This window comes from Delphinapterus leucas, chromosome 8, assembly GCF_059928025.1.
Source record: "Delphinapterus leucas isolate spDelLeu-1000000601 "Yukka" chromosome 8, BTC_Dleu_Yukka2, whole genome shotgun sequence".
Lineage (NCBI taxonomy): Eukaryota > Metazoa > Chordata > Mammalia > Artiodactyla > Monodontidae > Delphinapterus > Delphinapterus leucas.
In genome coordinates, this window is record NC_143136.1 from 70,588,434 (window position 1) to 70,609,901 (window position 21,468).

Below are 21,468 nucleotides of genomic sequence, written 5' to 3' on the forward strand. Positions count from 1 at the left end.
TAAAAAACCCCACAAGATTAAAAATAAGTATATAAGCAGGAAAAGAAAAATAAGGGTAGGTAGCTAAAGGGACTATAGTATACTATAATATGCTCATGCAGAAATTAGATGATTTAAGTAGCTAAGTGGCTAGGTTGTCTATCACTGTCTTAATAAGCTGCAGATGTCATAACAAATTGTCAATGTAAACCACACCTATATTTATCTGGGACAAACAAGAAGCTTGAATTGGGAACCCATCTAGTTTCTTGTTTTGTTCTATCACTGGCTGACCCTGTGAGCTTAGTTCAGGGCCACTAAATCTTTTGGGACTCAAGTTTCTACCTCTTCAAAACAAAAAAGATGTCTGGATTCAATTTCTAAGAAACTTCTTTGTTCTACGGTTCTTGAGTCTGTGAATCTAAAAATGCATGTCTGTTCCATCAAGAAGGTGCATTCTTGCTTTTAAAAATGTAAATACAGTACTAAAAACAGCTGCATCATATGCAAGTAAATCATGTGCAGCCTTCATTTCAGTTCCTTGAATTAGATCACACAAATGTCACTAGGAAGAGTTACTGAGTAAATTCCACATGGATGCATCCTATTTCCTGAAATAAGAATGTATGCTGGGGAGATATGATTCAGGTCAATACAACTAAATAAATGATACATTTAATTCCTATCTCACAACAAAGAAGAAAATTGGGTGTTAGATCAGTGACACTGACCAGAGAAAAAGGAAACAGTCTCTGGGACCCAGTTAATTAAATTGGACAGATTTCAAATATTAACACTCTGAACTTTAAAGCCACTTGTTCCTCTATTTTTTAAAGCATTTGTTAAGTGTAAAATTAATTTCACAATTTAAGAGGCAGTCACAATTCAATTACATTTTGGTATGCCTTCTGCAAAACTTGCCAGGCTCCAGGGAAATGGTTTTATTTACAATAAACATGCTCAAACTCAAATCAAATGGCCACTCTCATCCCCTAAACCCAGGAGGTCCAAGCTAGAGCCAGCTCTGCCTTGGAAACATTCTTCTAGTTATGGCTTCACTCTTTTAAATGTATTTTAAGGAAAGCCTTCCGTGGTAATTTCTTTATTTCTGGGTTTGGTTTACTAGTTTCCTCATACCACACAAGGAAAAACTTAACTCAATGATGCCCAAGACAGTATAGCTGGGTGGGCAGAATACAAAGCATCCCACCCCCAGGGTAATCCTGGCTTCAGGATAGTCCTGTCACACCTACCTCTATTCCTCTGACAGAAGTCCCTTTTTTCCTTTGGGTTGTTCCTGTAAGATGGAAAATGGAGGGTGGCAAGTTCCTATTCTGCCTCCCAGGTCCAGCATGTGCTTGCACAGGAAGAAGTACTAAGAAAATCCCTGGGCATCAGGCTGCTTCCTCTTTCATTGATCCTTGGTTCATAATGAAACTGTTCTAGGATAGGAGAATCAGCCTGCATGAGGGCAATAATTTTATTTTCCCTTGGTAAAATTTCCCAGCTCCAACAAAGCTGTGTCAACTACTAGGGCCAAACTTTGATTTCAATAAAATATATACCATTAAGATTCAATTAAATTAGAAAAACTGAAGTAGTTGTTCGCTTAATACATGTAAGGCACTATGTGGGATGCAGCAAGCGGCTTTAGGGACAGTGCCACCTTAATGTTGTGTTCCTTTTACTAAGTTTTTCACCAGCTCTTCATTTCCTGTTACTCGTATTCCAATCTGACTGATAAGGCTCAGAGGAGTTAAATGACCTGCATACAGCTACAAAGCTATAAGCAAGTGACTGGGACTAAATCTTTGAAACTCTTAGTTCAAGGATTGTTTATTAAAGCCAGCTGCAAAGTATTCTCCTAAAATGCCATGATGGATACTTCATTCCATAAAACATTTACTGAGTGCCAACAAAAAACAAAGCCTGGGCTGGGCGCCACTGATGTAGTGAAAACAAAACAGACATGAAACCTACCCTGACGAAGGCACCATTAGCTGTAACTTAACGAATATATATGAGTACCTGGAGATATTTAAAGGCTAGAGTTTGGAAAGGAAAGTGCTCACATCAATTTACAAGGTTTAGGACAGGCTTTGAGAGGTAGATGGCATTTGACTTGGGTTTTGAATTATGGGTAGGAATGACCTCACCCATTCCTTTTATTTGACTGTCAAATAGCAGTCATCCTTTCTAAAACAGGTTCCTGACAGTTATAAAGATGTTTTTTTTTGTGTGCTAGATAATATCCATTCTTCACTAAAACAGCCCAGGATTACACACATTTCTTATGCATTGTTCAGTTTGAATTTCCAGATCAGGACAACTCTGCAAACCTGAGACAATTCTTAAGTATAACAATTATGGTTACTTATAGAAGTGATTAATTAGGCTAGTCCTTGTCCATGATGCTTGAAAAGAAGCAAGGGTAGTAATGGAATACAGGACAAGTCCTATACCTGCTCTGGACCTCGATTTTCCTTGCTTTTAAAATGAAGGGGTTACAAGACAATCTCCTTCAACTTTATGACTAGACAGCATTTCTAAACAAATACAGAGTATAGAAGCTTTTGCTTGGCAAATATAGTGATTTATTTTTCCTCATAAATGATATCATAGATTTAAAAGTTACAAGCCAGTTGATATGGTAATTCATTTAAAGATAATGAGAAGTATGGAATAAAGTTATATGGGATGTCCTAGAAGAGATATGATACTGTGAAAATATGTGATATGAAAATACATGATGTAACACTGTGAAAATTAATGACTTTCTTTATTTCATCACAATTATATAGTCCCTCCTAACACTTTACTAGGTAGAATGAAAAAAAAGTACAGGCTTTGAATTCAGATCTCAGATCTGCAGTTTTCTAGCCATTTACTTAGCTTCTCTGAGTATTAGTTTTCTTATACATAGTTTGTAGGTTTATTGTGAACATTGAGATCATATATGAAACAATTTCTGTTAACTGTTCCTCAATATCCATTCTCTCCTCTTCTAGTATTCCTGATTTTTAGCTGATGTGGTGATGTGACTGTGTTCTGGTCATCGGCAAGTAAGTGTAACTTCCAAGACAAGCTCTCTTCTTTTTCCCTTTCCCAGTTGGATGGAATATTGTGGTTAGTCACCCGAAACACTGTGGTGAGGGCAACACTTCCAGGATGGTGGAACAAGGAGATGTGGAACAACAAGAATGAAGATGCCCAGGTCCTTGACACTGTGGAACTGCCAGATCTGCTCTGGACATCTTATACTTTGAATTGTAATACGTGAGAGAAACAAAATATCTGTCTTATTTGTTTAAGCCAGTGTCTTTGGGGGTCTCTTAAGAGAGGAGCTGAGCTGTATCCTAACTGGTACAATATTCAAGACTGGTTCAGTGCTGAACACACAGTAGCTTCTCCTTTTTCCATGGGAAAGAGACAAACTCATAGACTTTGCCTTATAAGCTCTAATTAGAGCTTATAATTTAGTAAGGCAGAAACACATGGAAATGATTAACCATATTAATAGATCAATTATAAATGTGTAAAAATGTATAAGCGTATCTTGATAGGCATCTGGGAAACATAGGTAGAAGCATTTGTAGGAACTGACCCAAAGGCTCACTCAAGATTTGTACATTTCATTGTATTTAAGTTTTATCTCAAAGGAAGAAGAAAAGAAAGAACTGTTAAATAAAGAGTATAAGCAGGAAAAAGGCTCAATAGAAGGAACAATTAACATGAGAGGAACTGTGGAAGGCTTCACAGAGGATCTGATGCTTATACTGGGACCTGAAATATGAGAAGGATTTCAACAAGTAGAGAATGAGAGGGGAAAGAACATTCACTCTGAAGGAGCAGAGGCTCTGAGAAATCACTAGTATAGTGCATTTAGGGACTGGTGGTGAGTATTGTATTTATGAAAGTAAGGTGTATGTACAGACAGGATGGAGAGGTCAGGGTGCTAAGACAGGTGCATAGTCAGGGCCACCATGTGTGATTGTGCTGCACTGAAAGAACCCTATAGGTACCGTTCATGTAGACCATAATTGGAAAGAGTTACACCCTAGAGTTACAGAGTGCACTAACTACATAAACTATACTACACAGCAGATTAGATACGGCCAGATTGCAGTAGACCTTGAATGTCACTCTAAGAAATTTAGACTTTAACTTGCTAACATTAAGGAATAATGGAGGATTGTCAAGCAGGAGATGGATATGTTTTAGAAAGATTAACTGGATACCAGCAGGGAATATAAACAAATGAGGGAGACAAAGTGAGGATATCCATAAGAAACTACTGTTGTATTCTGGGCGAAAGATGAGGGCTTAAACTAGAGTAGGGAAAACGAAAGATGAATGAATTCAAGAGACATTTTAAAGGTAGAATCAACAGGATTTGTTGGCCAACTGGATCTGTACAACAGACAAGAAGTAAGCGTTCAGGGCCCAGCAATTCTGAATCAGTTGGCCTGGGAAGGGGTCCTATAATCTATATTTTAATAAGTAAAGTAATCAGGCTATTTTGTTAAAGATAGTTCACCAGCCATATTCTTCAAAAATTAGGCAAACAGTGATGCTAGTCAGCCACAGAGAAACAGGAAGAAATGCTGAGGGGGAGACGAGAGGATACTGAATTCAATTTTGAACAAAAGTGCTAACAGAGACATAATTAACAACAGTCAGGAAAAATGTACCAATTGAGTGATAATGAAATCTAAAGGAAGAAATGATGGCTAAGTATGCCTTCCCTCCTGCTTATATTCTTAAAGTTTTTAATGTCCTCTGATACTGGTTGACAGTCAACCAGGCCAAAATCTTTTTACCAAAAAAGAAACAAACAAACAAAACCCTTACATTTTTTAAAAGAAAACAGTGGAGGGAGAAAGAAGCAATACTTGTTATTGTACCACTTTGTGTCACAAGATGCACACTTTTTTTCTCCCAAATATAAACCAAAAAAGAGGATAGGCCCACTGGACAACGTCAGAAGGAAAACTAGGATATGCATAAAATAGTAAGGCATTTTAGTATAAGTCTGTTACCTTATATGAAGAGATTATTAGCCAAACAGGTATCTAACGTTCTGTTCTGTTAACATTTATACAGTGTTAAATAACAAGAAAAATAACTTTCTGGTAGAGTGAATGTGTTATTTTTCTTAAGTCTCTCTCTTCTACTCTACCAAATTTATGATAATGAAATAGTATTATTAATGATCTTTCACAAGAGTAGAACATTTGTACCTATCTTCTGGTTTTAATTTAAAAAGTGTGAAAAAATATTTTCAGTAATCTTAAAAAGGTCCCCCCAACCACAAGAGATGACACAGGTTGCACCAGATTCATAAAGGACAAAGTTGTTTTTGAAAAAGAAGTAGTTAAAATCTCATGAGTTAACAGATTAGGGGCCCCTCCAGCATCTCTGAGTCATTTACTAAATCATAACCACTACGAAAGGAGAGAGCTCTTCTATGAAAAGAGAATGAAACTTCGGGAGACAGAGGACCTTTTCACAAAAAGGTCTATTTTCTCTTAAATCGCAGTTGAAATCGCTGAACAGTCAATTTAGCTTACCAATGATAAATGGGAACAGGCAAAAGCCTACATAATTATAAGCTGTACTCTGTGCTCTTAATTACCAGCACAGAACTCTACGGCTCTTCATACTGCTGCTTTTAATTTCCCTGAGGACACCTAGAGGCTGCTGGGCAAATGTTTGCAAGTCACAACTTGTCTTATTAGAAGTAACTGAGAGAACTCCAGTGAGAAAATAAATAAGGTTTCAGAGATATCCAGATCTCCATTCCTAGTCATTCCCAAGATGTTTAGGTTGTGACTTTAAATGTATAATATGATAAAAGTTTAAAACCAGATACAGTATTTTTATATCATGCAACACACTTTCTTACTCCTACTGTTGAATACTCCTGAAGACAGGACCAAAAATCCCTGGGTAGCCTGACAAACCAACTTCTCAAACCTGCCTCTGTGCCAAAATTACCCAAATCTCTACTCTTTTCAAGGCCACTCCAGTTTTCCTCAAACGTGAATATTCAGATCTAGTTAAGTCCCAGATCCCAAATGTGAATATTCAGATCTAGTTAAGTCTAGCTTGTTATGCTACCCTACTGTGGAGGAGCAAGAGTTTATTAAAAAATTTGATTCTGTTTCATTTCCTTTTGCATCTGGAAAAAATTAAAAAGATGCTATAAAATAAGATTCCAAATCTTATTTTTAACTGAGACCGCATCTTGTGTAAAATGTGTTAATTTCTCTCTTAATACAAGTTAGAGAATCAAAATTAAAAAGCCTAGTCAACCAAAGATAGAATCAGAGTTGAAGTGCAGAAAACATGTCCAGTCTAGATATGCTTGTTGATGGGTGAGAGTGAATAAGCTGTAACCTTTCTGTGGACCTCGGTTCCCTCATCTGTCCCAGTTTAGAATGTCTGGGGTACAGCATGCTGTAGGACATGGGTTCCCAACCTGTCAGTACATTAGAATAATCCAGGGCAGTTTCAAAAAACAGATCAGCCACCCCTGTCCAAGACTTCTTGGATCATAAATTTTTTTGGTGGAGAGGGGGCGGTGAGGGGAGGAAGAGGGAGAAGCAAGTGTGAGAGATTTAGAATCATTGCCATAGGGGATCAAGTCATAACTGGGAAAGCACTGTACTCTGTAAAACACTACACAAATATGCACCAAGGCGGGGAAATAGGCTTTCATAAAGTGTCCTTTTGTTCCACAGTGATCTGCTTTATGAACTGTTCCAAAAGAAGTGTATAGAATTGAGAAACAAAAATAGCAGTTGCTAAGGTAGATGTTCTTAAAAAAAAAAAAAAAGGTATTTTGATACTTTGGCAGATGGTCCAGAGCAACAGCACTCTTGTTGATCTTGGTTCCATGAAATTTCCACAATTCATCACTCTATGTGACAACTGTTTTCTCTATTAATGGAAGAGACACCATTAATGGCATTTGCACTGAAGTTCATGCTGAAAGAGAAATCTGAGTGTGACCAGAGTTCTCCCACCAAGCAGTCCTTATAACTTGATTCTACCCCTACCAATACTCTAAATCATCTCAATTCTAATTAAATTCTCTATCTACAGATAGTTTAGAAAGGGCATAGATCCCAGTGCCATGCCTTCAATCTGAAGATTCACAGCTATGAACCAGAAGGACAATCTTAGTCTTATAATTGAATGGGAAGCTTCCCAACAGTGGTAGTGGTTCCCTATTTCCTCCTGGGAAACCTTAGGGACAGGGGTAGAGACTGACACCTGCTGAGGTAAAAATTGCTTGCTACTTTACATAAACTACCTTATTTTAATGTTCCCTTTGCAGATAAGGAAACTGAGCTTCAAAAGGTTAAATACGTTGCCTGAGTTCAATGAATTAGAAAATGGAAGACCCAGATAAATCCAGGTCTCTTTGATGTGAAAGTCCAACATCCTAGCTCTTTTCACCCTAATTTAGTTTTTATTTTATTTTTAATCAAAGCATAACACATCTACATTTTAATGAGTAAAATAACTTTATAAGGTTTAAGAAAAACAGTAGTACCTTACTCTCCTCCCTTCCCATTTCCTGCTTCACCTTGGCAACAATTTTCAGCTCTTTTGGTTGATTCCTCTTTTTTTTTTAATAAATTTATTTTTATTTTATTTTTAATTTTTGGCTGTGTCAGCTCTTCGTTGCTGCACGCGGGCTTTCTCTAGTTGCAGCGAGCAGGGGCTACTCTTCGTTGTGGTGAACGGGCTTCTCATTGCAGTGGCTTCTCTTGTTGTGGAGCACGGGCTCTAGGAGTGTGGGCCTCAGTAGTTGTGGCACGTGGGCTCAGTAGTCGTGGCACGCGGGCTCTAGAGTGCAGGCTCAGTAGTTGTGCTGCACGGGCTTAGTTGCTCCACGGCATGTGGGATCTTCCCTGACCAGGGCTCGAACCCATGTCCCCTGCGTTGGGAGGCGGATTCTTAACCACTGTGCCACCAGTGAAGTCCCTTTTGGTTGATTCTTTTTGGTATTATCTCTGTATCTCTAAATAACATGCTAATATTGCCACTACTGATTTTTCAGTTTTACTTGTCTTCCCACTATGCAAAATAAGGATTCAGCTCTCTTTAAAATCTCCCCTCCCTTTATATCCTCTCCATTCTCCTCATATAGTTATATCCTATTTTTTGGTTAGATTTGCATTCCACTTTAACTTTCTTATGACTACGTAATGCTATTCACTGCTGAGCCATATAATATACTATGGCTCCTTTTCCTTTCCTGAAAAACATTTTTCCTGAAAAAACTTCTTGTTTGTTTCATTTCTTATTATCATTACTACAACTCCTCAATCCATTGAGACACTTCAATTATTCTATCAATTTCATCTTCCTAGAAGAATCTCTCCTTGAGCTTTCCGACTTGCTCAAGTCTAGATTTGTTGATTTCTATACCTAGAGGAAAGCCTTCATCTTGAGACCTTCTTTCAACTTGAATTTGATGATTCCCTTTATTCACCTCTCTCTCTAGCTGAATCCCTCATTTTCAGTATCCCAAATCTTCATCCTTCTTGTTTTACTCCCCAATTTGGTGGAGTAAACCTTCTAGTAGCTTCCTGATAAAGTGCCTGGAAAGTAAATTTTTTGAGACCCTGCATAACGGAAAATATCTTTACCCTCAGATTTAAATGACAGTTTGCCAGGTTAAGAGTTCTAGGTTGGAAGTAATTTTTCCTCAGAATTTTGTAAGTTTTACTATGCTCCCTTTTGTTTTTGTTGAAGTCCAGAGCCATTTTGATTTCTGATCTTGTACTTAACCCATGTGGAAATTCAACCTTCAGTTCTTGCAAATTTTCTTGAATAACTTTTTGAGCAATTTCATTCCTTCTGCGTCCCTTTCTGTGACTCCTACTATCTGGATGTTAAATTTCCTGAAGTGGTACTCTAACTCCTCCCACCCTCCTTCTTCTTGTTTGTTTATTTATTTATTTTTAGCTGCATTGGGTCTTCATTGCTGCGCGCGGGCTTTCTCTAGCTGTGGCGAGCGGGGGCTACTCTTTGTTGAGGTGCACGGGCTTCTCATTGTGGTGGCTTCTCTTGTTGTGGAGCATGGGCTCTAGGTGCCCGGGCTTCAGTAGTTGTGGCATGTGGGCTCAGTAGTTGTGGCTAGTGAGCTCTAGAGCACAGGCTCAGTAGTTGTGGAGCATGGGCTTAGTTGCTCTGTGGCATGTGGGATTTTCCCGGACCAGGGCTCGAACCCATGTCCCCTGCATTGGCAGGCGGATTCTTAAGCACTGTGCCACCAGGGAAGTCCCCCTCCTTCTTTTTAAACAAACATTTCTTCCCTTATTTTATAGATAAAAATATCTTAAGCCTGTTGTCTTTGACAACCAGCATTATGATACCAAATGATATCTAACCAATCCTGAATAAAAAGTAATAATCAAAGAAAGTAGTGGTGCTTTTGGAGCTCCACTGAGGCTGTAGGTGTATGAGCCAAACAATGGTCTACCACCAATTGCCCAGTTCAACCAGAGCAGCTCAACTGTGATTAGTTATATACATTGGGATTTCAAGTTTGAAAAGAATCACAGGCCTAAAGGTAGATTTCCACCACCTCCACCCCTAAAATGATTTATAAATCTTTAACAAGTCTACTTTTGGTGGACAAGTAGAGACAAGTGTGGGTGATTTAGTAAGTAGAAAAAGGTCCTCTGCTGGGTTTCCCCCACTGCTGAGACTATTCTGCTTCTGGGTAAGTATTCTACCAGGGTTCACACTTGTGGTAAGACGCCAGTTTAAATCTACAGAAGCTTCAGGATGGGGGAAGGACCACATAGAGTAACTATGACGTCTTCCACTCTGCCCTAGAAAAGAAAGTCACCTGCTTTTCCCAACCCCTCAGGGTATGAATAATAATAAGAGTTCATATTCTATCTCAGAAAAGTTGCCATCTTAGCAAACGAAGAGGTGAATAAGTGAGATACATCCTATCTTAGCTCTATGTTTGCCTCCTCACTCACACAAAGCAACAGAAGCAAAAAGCAGAAAATAAGTCAACAATGTAGTATATACACATAAATAAAATAACATCCTCTGTCTTAGATGGTTAAGGTAAACCTTTAAAGACACTAAAAAGTATGTATGTTTTCCTTGCCTGAAGAGAGGAAATGGAAGAGAACTGTCACTCCTGACATTTACTTACGATCATTTCCCACTTTTAAGAAAGTTCCATAACACAAGCAGCCAATTCCCCAAAATGACAGCTTGCATTTCTGTTCTCACTTTCCAGGTTGTAAACTTCGGTTATGGATATACCCATAGCACACTGCACTACACTGTTACTATGTTCCAATCAGGCAGCTAAAATAATAGAAACTTAAATATCATAGATCCAGTAGTGTCAGAATTTGGATTTTGTATTTTTTTCATAAGCTGGATTGCTAAATGCATCAGGATAAACAAGGTAAGACAATCCCACTGATCAAACCAAAAGCTCCCCAGACCAGGTTCTCCACTTTGCTGGATGTTAAAACTTGGTGAAACTTTTTGTGCTATCTTCTAAGAGTTAAAAGAAGACTTTATAGCCAAAGACCACACCCATGAGTCTCAGCTTTGCCTCATTTCCTTTTTTATCTCCAGTAGGACCTCTCTCAAACTGTTTATCAAATTCTATGGGTTGAAGTGCAAAACTAAATAGTATTAACACCAAAAAGGAAATTAGGCATGTGATGTTCTACCCATCTGAGGTAAACATAAACACTGCATTGCTCAGTTGTGGTTGGTTGAATCCCTGGATGTGGAACTGCCAGTATGGTGGAACCACAGATACGGAGGAACCTTAGATACAGAAGGCTGACTGTAAAATATATGCAGATTTTCAACTGAGCAGAGGGTTGGCATGCCTAACCCCTGTGTTGTTCAAGGATCAACTGTAGTTAGAATAGTGAAGTTTTACATCAACAGGCTATCTATTTTTTACCATTTCCTTACAGATAATAGGTATGCTTTTAAAAAACATGCAAGTCTTCATTTATTTAGGGCATGCCCCCCAAATTATGCCAATAATTATCTGTTCTAGATTAATAGATGATAATTTAAGATACTCAAATATCCAAGCATTGACATAATGCCTGTATTCTTCTGTAAATAACACTTACGAGTGTCTTGAAGTCTCCTCCACAGTTCACAGATGTACACTGCTAAACTCCATTATCTAAGGTAAGAGTCTTGAAAGTAATCAAAAAATATTTAAAATAATCATTTATAAAAGTTAATAACTCTACCAAAGATTACATAATACAATACTATCCACATATTAACAGTAAACCGTTAGCTGAGTAAAACGGTGGGCTTTGGTTGGATGGTTTGTATTCCTTAGAAGCCAGCCCTGTTCTTACGTGTGTGCACAGGCCATGTACATACCTAGATTGTGCTACTGATTTTCACTTCATATTAAATAAGTAAAAGCATGCTGAGCTTGCATATGTTCTCAACCACTCCTTTTGAAACTCCCCTATGGGATTTGGCTAGAGGAGAATGTCAGCTTGGTTACTACCTCTAAAGCAAGAAATTTCCTGGCAAAATTGGGAAGCTGATGACAACAAAGTGGAACTGATGCTTTCTCAGTTGAGTATCCCTCCTGGTTTCTTTCAGGGCATAGAAGAGCTTGCCCATGTAGAAGCAACACTCTTTCCTTCATAAACTGGAATAGAGAAGAGAAAAAACAGTAAAACACTTTATTATCAGCCTCAGTCTACCTACAGCATTTTCCCAGAACGGGGGGGAAAAAAAAGGTGGGGGACAAAAATAACCAGGATCAGTACAGCAGTTCTTCTTTCTTGACATTATTGGTGTTTCACACCCTTTCTTTTATAAGGATTTACTCTAAGGAGTTTTTGTTTGTTCGCCTTTTAAAGTTCTGGACCTTTTTGCTGAATATTATTGCTGTTTTTAAGAACAATGTACAATTGACCCTTGAACAACATGGGTTTTAACTGCATGGATACACTTACAGGTGAATTTTTTTCCCACTAAATATATACTACACTACTATACTCTCTGAAGTTGGTTGAATCCGAGGATGCAGAACCTCAGACACGGAGGGCTAACTATAAATTACATGCAGATTTTCAACTGCTGGTAGGCTTGGCACCCCTAACCCCCAAGTGTTATTCAAGGGTCCACTGTACTTTCAGATGGGTTCATGAGTGAATTCTTTCAGACCTTCAAATAGAGAGCTCTTAAGCTGTATTTACACTACCTCAGAGCAGAGAAAGAAGGAACTCTTCTCAATTCTTTTTAGAAAATCAGCATAGCCTTGCTATCAAACTCTGCCAAAGATAACAGTAAAAAGATAACTACAGATGAAACTCAATTACTGATTTTAAATAAAAATGTGACTGAAAAGAAACCTATATGCTTAACTATTACACAATGACCAAGTGTAAGGTTGGTTCAAAAACTAGAAATCAAGGGTAAAAATGAACTTATTTACAAAACAGAAGTAGAGCCACAGACGCAGAAAACAAACTTATGGTTACCAAGGGGGAAAGCGGGGGAGGGATAAATTGGGAGATTGGGATTCACATATACACACTACTATATATAAAATAGATAACTAATAAGAACTTGCTGTATAGCACAGGGAACTCTACTCAATACTCTGTAATGGCCCATATGGGAAAAGAATCTAAAAAAAAAAGTGGATATATATATATGTATAACTGATTCACTTTGCTGTACACCTGAAGCTAACATAACATTGTAAATCAACTAAACTCCAATAAAAATTAAAAAACAAACAAACAAAACAGCAACAACAAAACACCCAAAAATCTACTAAAACAATTTTCCATTCTAATAGGTCAAGGAAGAAAAGCACATGATAGGCCATGATAGATGCCAAAATGCCGTATGACAAAACTCAACTTCTACTCCTGATAAAAATGTTTAGTTAAGTAGTAATGAAAAGACATCATCCTGACAACAAGAAATATACAGACCAAATGAACATTCAACATCTGTTAGTTAAAACTGTTCTCCAAGTGCTAGCCAACGCAAACAGACCAAAAGAAAGAACAAAAAAACCCAACTTTAGGCACAATCCAAAATCCATTCCCTGCAAAAATCCCAGTAGCTAGAAATATTAAAGACACTTCCTTGATAAATAAAATTATTTGAAATTTACTCTAAAATTCATATTTAATGATGACACAGTAAAAACATCCCCAAACTAAGAAATATGATAAGGATGGCCTGAATCAATGTTATTATATACCACTGTTCTGGAGAAGCTAGAAATTTATTAAACCAAAGAAAGAAAGAAGTATAAAGAAGGAGATAAGATTATATTTAGATGACTGTTTCCCTAGAAAATTCAAGAGAAAAAATTTTTTACAACTAATAAGTTTAGAAAGTTGGCCAGATATATAAATTATCCACATACCAGTCACAAAATATTACTGGATGGCTAAAACCCCCCCAAAAGTTATGTTTTAATGAAACATAAACAGTTTACTTTAAATTTTACCTGAGAAGAGAATGCAATCACCAAGGATATTTTGAAAAAGGCAAATGAAGAGGGACTTGCTTTATGAATTACTAAAAAGTGCCTAATCAAAGAGATTGGTATTTGTATAGGAAGAGGCAAATAGAACACAGCAACAGAAGAATCCAAAAAAAAAAAGACTCATGTACAGGTGGAAATTTACTATATTAAGGTAGTATTTCTAGTCAGTTGGGAAAGAATTGATTTCAGCAAATGATTTCAGGGAAAATGGCTAAACCCTATCTTATACAATGTACAAAAATAATTTTCATATGTTTTAATGAGTAAAGCATACAAAACTATAAAAAGAATTAACAGACAATAAAGGAAAATATTTTAATAATTTTTGAGTATGGACAGCATTCTTAAGCGATACAAAACCTGGGCATTTAAACCAAAGACTGATAGTTCTTGAAAATATTTGCCATATAATTCACAGAGGATTAATATATCTGTATCCTAATGAAATACAGATAATTTTGTAGAGCAAGAGCAAAATATATAGACAGGCAATATCAAGAAATGGTTAACTACATATGGTACATCCAGGCAAAGGAATACCATACTGACATTAAGATAAAGTAGAGCTACATGTGGTAAGATTTCCACTATATATTTTTCATCTGAAAAACCAGATAATAGAACTTATGCATACATAATCTCATTTTCATAAGAAAGCGAAACAACATGTTTACATACACATGAGAGATGTGGAAGACGTTGGAGTACCTGTGGTTGGGGAGAGGGCTGTGAAGGAGTTACATTTTCTGCTTTATGCATGACTATCACTTTAGGGTTCTCCTCCCCTCCCTAATGAGAGGGGCAAAATAATTTTTCAGCAGAATACAGAGCTTGCTTCTCTGCTACCTCTCGTTTGAAATGTGTATTCCAACCGCGGTAGGGAAGCAGATCACGTTATTTTCCTTCACTTTCATGTCATTTCACTTCCTTTACTACCGTTTCTCTCTTAAGATATAACTTGTCAAATGAATCTGTGAGATAAATGACACTTGACATAGCAAAGGCTGCTCTACTTCTGCCTGTTACAGCATAATAAGAGACACAAAGACTCTTTGGTTTGAGTGTCTTCCCCCTTCTTTCTTCACTTCATGACAAGCACAGCTTGTGACACCCGTAACTCGTCGCTAGTCAGTTTACGCCGCGCTGGGGATTCCACCTAACGCCCGGTTCCCACTGGGGGCAGGGTTTGCTTCTGCTCTTTCCGCCTCAGCCATCTATTCTCTCCGTGACCCTCGGGGAAGTTACCCAACTTCTCATTGACAAGGCTATGATAACACCCCACAGGAAGGCTGAGAGCGAAACTGTGCAATAATCTTGGGGAAAAAAACAACAGAAAGAACCGACGAAGTTTTCGGAAGAGTAACAACGATAGTACTAGCTTCTGCAAGGCAGCCCGCGTCCTCAAAGGAGGCTGGGACCTCCAGGCGGGGTTCACTGCTCACCCTGATATCGCAAGCCCTGCCTCCCCGGTGGCTAGCCAAGAAGTCAAGTCACCGAGAGCAGCCGACGCGGAGCCGGGCAGGATCCCTCGCCTGCTGCCGTCGCAGCGGGGTCCGTCGTTGCTGCGCTGACGTCGCGGGCCCGGAAAGCCCCTCCCTGGTCCGCTCGGGGATGGGAACCCAGGTGGTTTCTCTCGCACTAAGTCCCTCCCCACTCTGAGAACTGGTTGTCTCTGCAGCTCCTCGGCTTCTCTCCCTGCGGCGCCCATACGGCCAGCGTCGCTCACACACACAAGTTCTCTGTCGCCGTGCCCGACGGCTTCGGACACACCAACTAGCTCACGAAGTTTCTTACTCACAGTTCTCGGCTTCCGCACCGGTCTCTCACACCTCGGGTCGCCGGCGCCCGGCGGAGTGACTCCAACCGGAAGTTGTTTTCCGTTCCAGTTCAGAGGGCAGCGCCTGCGCGCGGAGCATTAACCCTTCACCCTCCACCTCTCCAGGCCTGGCCTCTCCGGCCCCGCCCCTCCCCGCCCCGCCCACTCTCGCCCCTCATCCAAGCCAAGCCCCGCTCATCCAAGCCCCGCCCAGCGCAGCCCCGCCCCTCCTCGCAGGGAAAACCACAGCCACGGAAAGGCATACAATGTCAAGTTTAAAGGTCACCTGAGTGTGTTGGCTAGCTTTTTGCCAAACAACAAATAACAGGGTCTAGCATCACCCAGTGTGTGAGCTGAGAATCACCTGAGAATTACGCAAGAATCACCTGAGAGGCTTGTTAAAGATGTAGATTCACCCCTAGAGATTCCCAGAGTTCAGAGCAACTGGGGTGAAGCCCAGGAACCCGAATTTTCAACATATCCCTATATGAATGTGATTAAGGTGATTAAGCTCCACACTCTGAGAAAAATTACACACACACACACACAAACACACACACACACTTGTTTTTTTCCCCCAACTAGTAACACCTTTCATTAAAAGTTGGATGATTGCTACATGCAAGTAGACCGTTAACATTTCCCATGACTTATGATTCCCCATTACTCCATTTCCTAGCCATGCTTAAATATTCTCCAAGATAGAAAGTTTAGACAGATACCTCAAGAAAAGTTTTAGCTCGAATACCTACTACCTCAGGCAAGTTGCTTAACCTAATGAACATTGATACTCTAAAATCTGACAAATGACAATGATAACCTACATCACTGGATGGATGGTTGCAGAATCAATCCATAATGTAAGCAAAAGTCGTGGTAAAGGTCAGAATGCTCTGTAAATGAAAGGTGTTGTCTGGAGTCACTCATGTCATGCTGGCTCCTTCCCACCACCAAGGTCATCCCTAGGACTCCTTTCAGGAAAAGAGCAGTCAAATCCACAGCACATGTGGAAGCTTCCTGAGAGCACTGAAGGCTGGGACTCTCTACATGGACTGGAGCATAACTGTTCTGGGTGAATGCATGTAGCACTTTCAGAAGCTTCCATGGTGATGACCTACTATTTATTTAATTAAACATTTTTAAAACTCACTATTTTTGCATATATCTGACAATGGTTAATGGTGTTTAAAAAAGACTTTATCACCAAGCACAAGCATACTAAGGGTGCTGAAATAGTGATTTCATAGTAAAGATTAAAGTGACCATGAGCACTGTATATTGTTGTCAGGCAGAGCCTGCTCTAGAACATAGCTCTATATCCATAGACTTGATGAAATTTCCAAAGTTGAGAACACTCCTGTAACACTCCTGTCCTAGTGGTTTTGGCTAAGCCATACCTGGACAGGTCTTCAGTCCATCCAAGAATCTTTATTCATCCTGAAAGTTGCAAGCCTAGCCCTGGAATCTTGAGCTCCTTTTTTCTAGTCATGCTGTCCCATATAACTTAGAAGCTGCTATCTCCCAGGGGAGTCCAGGATCTTGCTCCTCCTAGGATAGTATCTTTTCTCTGTTAGAGCAGAAGGATGGGGTTCTGACTGCCTCAGTTTCTCCCTACATTTCTGAATCATGGATGTTTATACTTCTTTCCTTAGGCCAGTAAGTCCAAGAATTTAAAAACTTGCCAAATTGCTGTGTATTCTACTTGGTTAACTTGAATATTGGGCTTATTTTTTAAAGTCAAAGCCAAAACATAATTTAAAAAACTTTTTTAAAAAAAACCAGAAACTTCTTGTGTATAGCATTATGACCAGTTGAACAGTTTTCTTGTAATAAGTAATTGAGTTAAACATGACAGTACAGCACATTTTAAAAAAGAATTTTTAAGAGTAATTTTAAGTTCACAGTAAATGTGAGAGGAAGATACAGAGATTTACCACATACTCCCTACCCTGAAACATGCATAAGACTGTTTCATCATCAACACTTCCCATCAGGGTGATACGTTTGTCACAATTGATGAACCTACATTGACATACTATTATCATTCAAAGTCCATAGTTTCCATTAGGGTTCACTCTTGGTGTTGTACATTTGATGGGTGTGGACAGGAGCATAATGCCATGTATCTATCATTATAGTATTATACTACAGTATACTGGAGGATACTAGTATACTCTATACACTCTGACATGTATCCATCATTATAGTATCATACTATACAAGAATAATTTCATTGCCCTAAAAATCCTCTATGATCCACCTATTCATCTCTCCCTCTCCCTAATCTCTGACAACCACTGATCTTTTTACTGTCTCCATAGTTTTGCCTTTTCCAGATTGTCATATTGTTGGAATCATACAGTAGGTAGCCTTTTCAGATTGGCTTCTTTCACTTAGTAATATGCATTTGAGTTTCTTCCATGCCTTTTCATGGCTTGATAGATCATTTCTTTTTAGCACTGAATAATATTCCATTGTCTGGATGTACCACAGTTTATTTATCCATTTGCCTACTGAAGGACACCTTGGTTGCTTCAACTTTTGGCAATTTGAATAAAGCTGCTATAAACATTAGTGCACAGGTTTTTGTGTGCACATATTTTCAACTACTTTGGGTAAATACCAAGGAGCGTGATTGTTGGGCTGTAGAGCGAGAGTATATTTAGTTTTGTAACAAGCTGCCAAAGTGCCTTCCAAAGTGGCTGTACCATTTTGCATTCCCACCAGCAATGAATGGGAGTTCCCTTTGCTCCACATCCTCATCAGCATTTGGTGTTGTCAGTGTTCTGGCTTTTGACCATTCAAGTAGGAGTGTAGTGGTATATCATTGTGTTTTAATTTTCATTTCCCTGATGACATATAATGTGGAGCATCTATTCACACGGTTATTTGCAACCTGTATACCTTCTTTTGTGAACTATCTGTTAAGGTATTTGGCCTATTTTAAAATTGGGTTGTTTGTTTTCTTATTGTTGAATTTTAAGAGTTCTTTTTATGTTTTGTATAACAGTCCTTTATCAGATGTATCTTTTGAAAATATTTTCTCCCAGTCTGTGGCTTGTCTTTTCATTCTTTTTACAGTGTCTTTTGCAGAGCAGAAAAATTTAATTTTAACAAAGTCTAACTTATCCAGCACTGCTTTTGAGCAAATTGAAGGAGCTACTTTGACTATTTCTAATTTAAATAGTAGAATTTAATAATACACTCAGAATCTAAAACTGAATTCATGAGCATTTTGAAATATGAAAGTGCTAAACACTTTAAATAAGGAAAGAAAAAATTAAACACACATTTCTTAACTATATATTTTTATCTCTTTCCACTCCCATGATGTTGTAGTCATAAAGAGAAGTGGCTGCATACTGCTCCAATGTCTGAAACACGCATAAATGCTGGGGTAAGTGGATGAGTTTGTGCTAAAACAGTGTCAAACATTTTCCTTTTTTTATAATGATGATGAATTTTTTAGAAATTACATACAATATGTTTTATTAAGGTTAGGAATTGAGTTGGGATATTCATTTGAGGAATAATTCTTTAAAAATGACATAATTTCACTCTAATTTTCCTTATATTATTATATACCTCAGGTTAACAAGTAGTACTGGAGGGTAGGGTGGAATGAAAATGAGAACTGCAGCTTTATTAAAACTATTTCAGGACCTGTTTTCAAAACTGCTTAATATTTTATTGAGAGTTCTGAATATAAATCTAGAAACAAGGAAAGCTGCCAGTATAAACACTTACTACAACTAACTTGGAATGCCAGGTATGCATCAATGGTCTTAGTCAAATCTTTGATGTGAAATATCACTATTAATAGAATCTGGTTGACTTCTGATTTAGGATGACATCTGGACTAGCTGTTTTTGTCTCAGAGTCTCTGAATTAAATGCCTAATGGAAAATCAGAAAAATATGAGAACTCATAATAGCATCAAAAGGCAGGATTGATGACCAGACCCAGCGCATATGGCTGAGAGGCTGTGCCCTGTACAGGGCACTTGGCTGAAATAGGTGCTCACTCACTTGCCAAGCCTTGCTACCTTGGGCTTGAGTCTTCCAGAGTTGCTATAACCCTGCTGATAAGCATCCTACTGACAGAATTTGACAAGATTTTCCACCACTTGCAAGAACTGTAGGGCTGAAATGGACATGAACTTTGTTGTTTGAAGGTGAGCAAACCTGTGACCCTGAAGGATAGTAAGAAAGCTATCTGCCTCATGTCACCTACTAGTGAATTGGACAGTAACCCCACTACTATGTGTTACCTTCAAGTACTATTTTACAACTTGTTGCCCCATTGTCCCCCATTAGTACGTTTTTTTATTATCTATTGATATTTTTGAGCTCTGGTCTGGAGTATACCAACATGATCCCAATGGGAGTGGACAGATGTGATACTCTGTATCTAAGGATATGTGAAGCAAATAATGGAAGGGCCTGGGCAGACAAAGCTGTGTGTTTGACTCTCTGGGAGTTTAGTTTTTCATACATGGCTCCTATCAAGGAAAAGACCAATGATTTTTTCCTGATTAACCAGGAATTCTCTTCTTCATAGTAAAACAACTAGGCAATAAGGGTGAGGGATCTCTGCCTCAGGCCAGTATTCATAGTGACAAAGTTGGTAAATGTTAGCTTTAGATCCAAAAGTTAGCTGTGAACTATGCATGTCTTTATGTCTCCCAGCTCAAGATCTGTGCTGAGGAGCTAGTAGAAATCAGGAAGATAATGAGAAGAACCAAATAAAATCCACACATCTGGTTAGTAAGAGCTACACAAACCTTGGAATGAGTTTAATACAAGATATAATATACTTGTATTAATGAGTGTAATACAAGATAAAGCATCCCTTTGAAAAGACTGTGCTGCATAAAGGAAGAAGAGCAAAGTCCCCCCAAATCCTAAGAAAATGAGCACTCTAGAAAATGGTTTGCCAGAAGCATAAGTAAGTGGAAAGAATCCAATTTGTATTTTCTGTGATACAAGAGTTGAAATCTAAGACATGATATTGAGCTAAGATAAGAAGGGAGAAGTAAAAACAAAGTTGGGTAAGTTAAGGTTGTAAGGACACAGAACATGCAACATCAAAATTCAAATATTATTTGAACATAATAAAAAATGAAATCCATACTGCAGAATGTTAAATCAATGATTAGAGAAAAAGCTTGAAAAACTCTCTCAAAATGTGAATGGAAAGGAGAAATAGATATTAAATGTAATAGTGGAAAGATAGTGCTCCAACTTCTGAAAAAGAGATCCGAGTAAATGGAACAGAAGTAGCAACTAAAGATATATCAGAATATATCCGAAGTAATACTTTGATATAAGACAATCAGAGATGAAAAGAACTCAGTGAGTTTTGAAATGTATTAATGAAAAGAGCCCAACATTTTGACCTATCCTGATAAAAATTGTAATGTTAAATTATGTATCCATTCATTTATTCAGGAACTATTTTGTGAGTGCTTGCTATATGCTAAAAGTTAGGGCTACAAAGATTACCAAGTCACAGTTCTACCTTAAAAGAACTTAGCGTCTATTGTGGATGATATACATACAAGAAACAGGCAATTGCTATACAGTGTGGTATTACACCATAACAATAAGGGTAAGAATAGGGTACTCAAAAAACACATTGGAAAAAAAAAAAAAAAAACACATTGGAGAGGCCTTAGTCTAGTCATCAGGGGGTGAGAGAAAGCTTTCTGAATATAAAGTATGGAAAAAATTCAATAAGAATACAGATTAAAAAATGAAACTATTTTCAAAGGAAGAAAAAAAATGAAAAATAGACTTAACTTCAACGTTAAACTTCAGAAGCTGAATAGAATAACACGTACAGCAGCCTGAGAAAGATTTGACTTACAAAGTCTATACCCACTCGAATTATCATTTTCATAGGAAAGGAAAACTAAGACTTTCTTAGATACCTTATAGTTCAGAGATATTTCACCTATGTCCTGAAATAACTGGACATACACTTCAGTTAGTCAGAAGGGAATCAAAGTGCAAAAACTAAGAAAGGTGAAATTCTGATATAAAAGAAATATCTGTAAATATTTGAAATAATTTAAATATTGGATTAGGTAAAAACTTGTTGCAAATATAATGAG

The 21,468-nt window shown here is 38.1% G+C and overlaps 1 protein-coding gene across 13 annotated transcripts in view; it reads right to left on the reverse strand.

Annotated features, from left to right (window-relative positions):
* The window catches only part of TANK (TRAF family member associated NFKB activator), a 150,371-nt gene that overhangs the window by 119,774 nt on the left and 9,129 nt on the right, over positions 1-21,468 (reverse strand). For 5 of the 13 annotated variants that reach the window (XR_016394148.1, XR_016394146.1, XR_016394147.1 and 2 more), the window contains exon 1: positions 14,980-15,319. The exons of 2 other annotated variants lie outside the window; for them this stretch is intronic. Coding sequence is in view for 6 of the 11 variants with exons in the window: in XM_089916765.1 (XP_089772891.1) it covers positions 14,980-15,245 (266 nt within the window). In the remaining 5 variants the exon portion in view is untranslated. 6 more of the 13 variants (XM_089916768.1, XM_089916763.1, XM_089916764.1 and 3 more) reach the window with 6 other exon arrangements.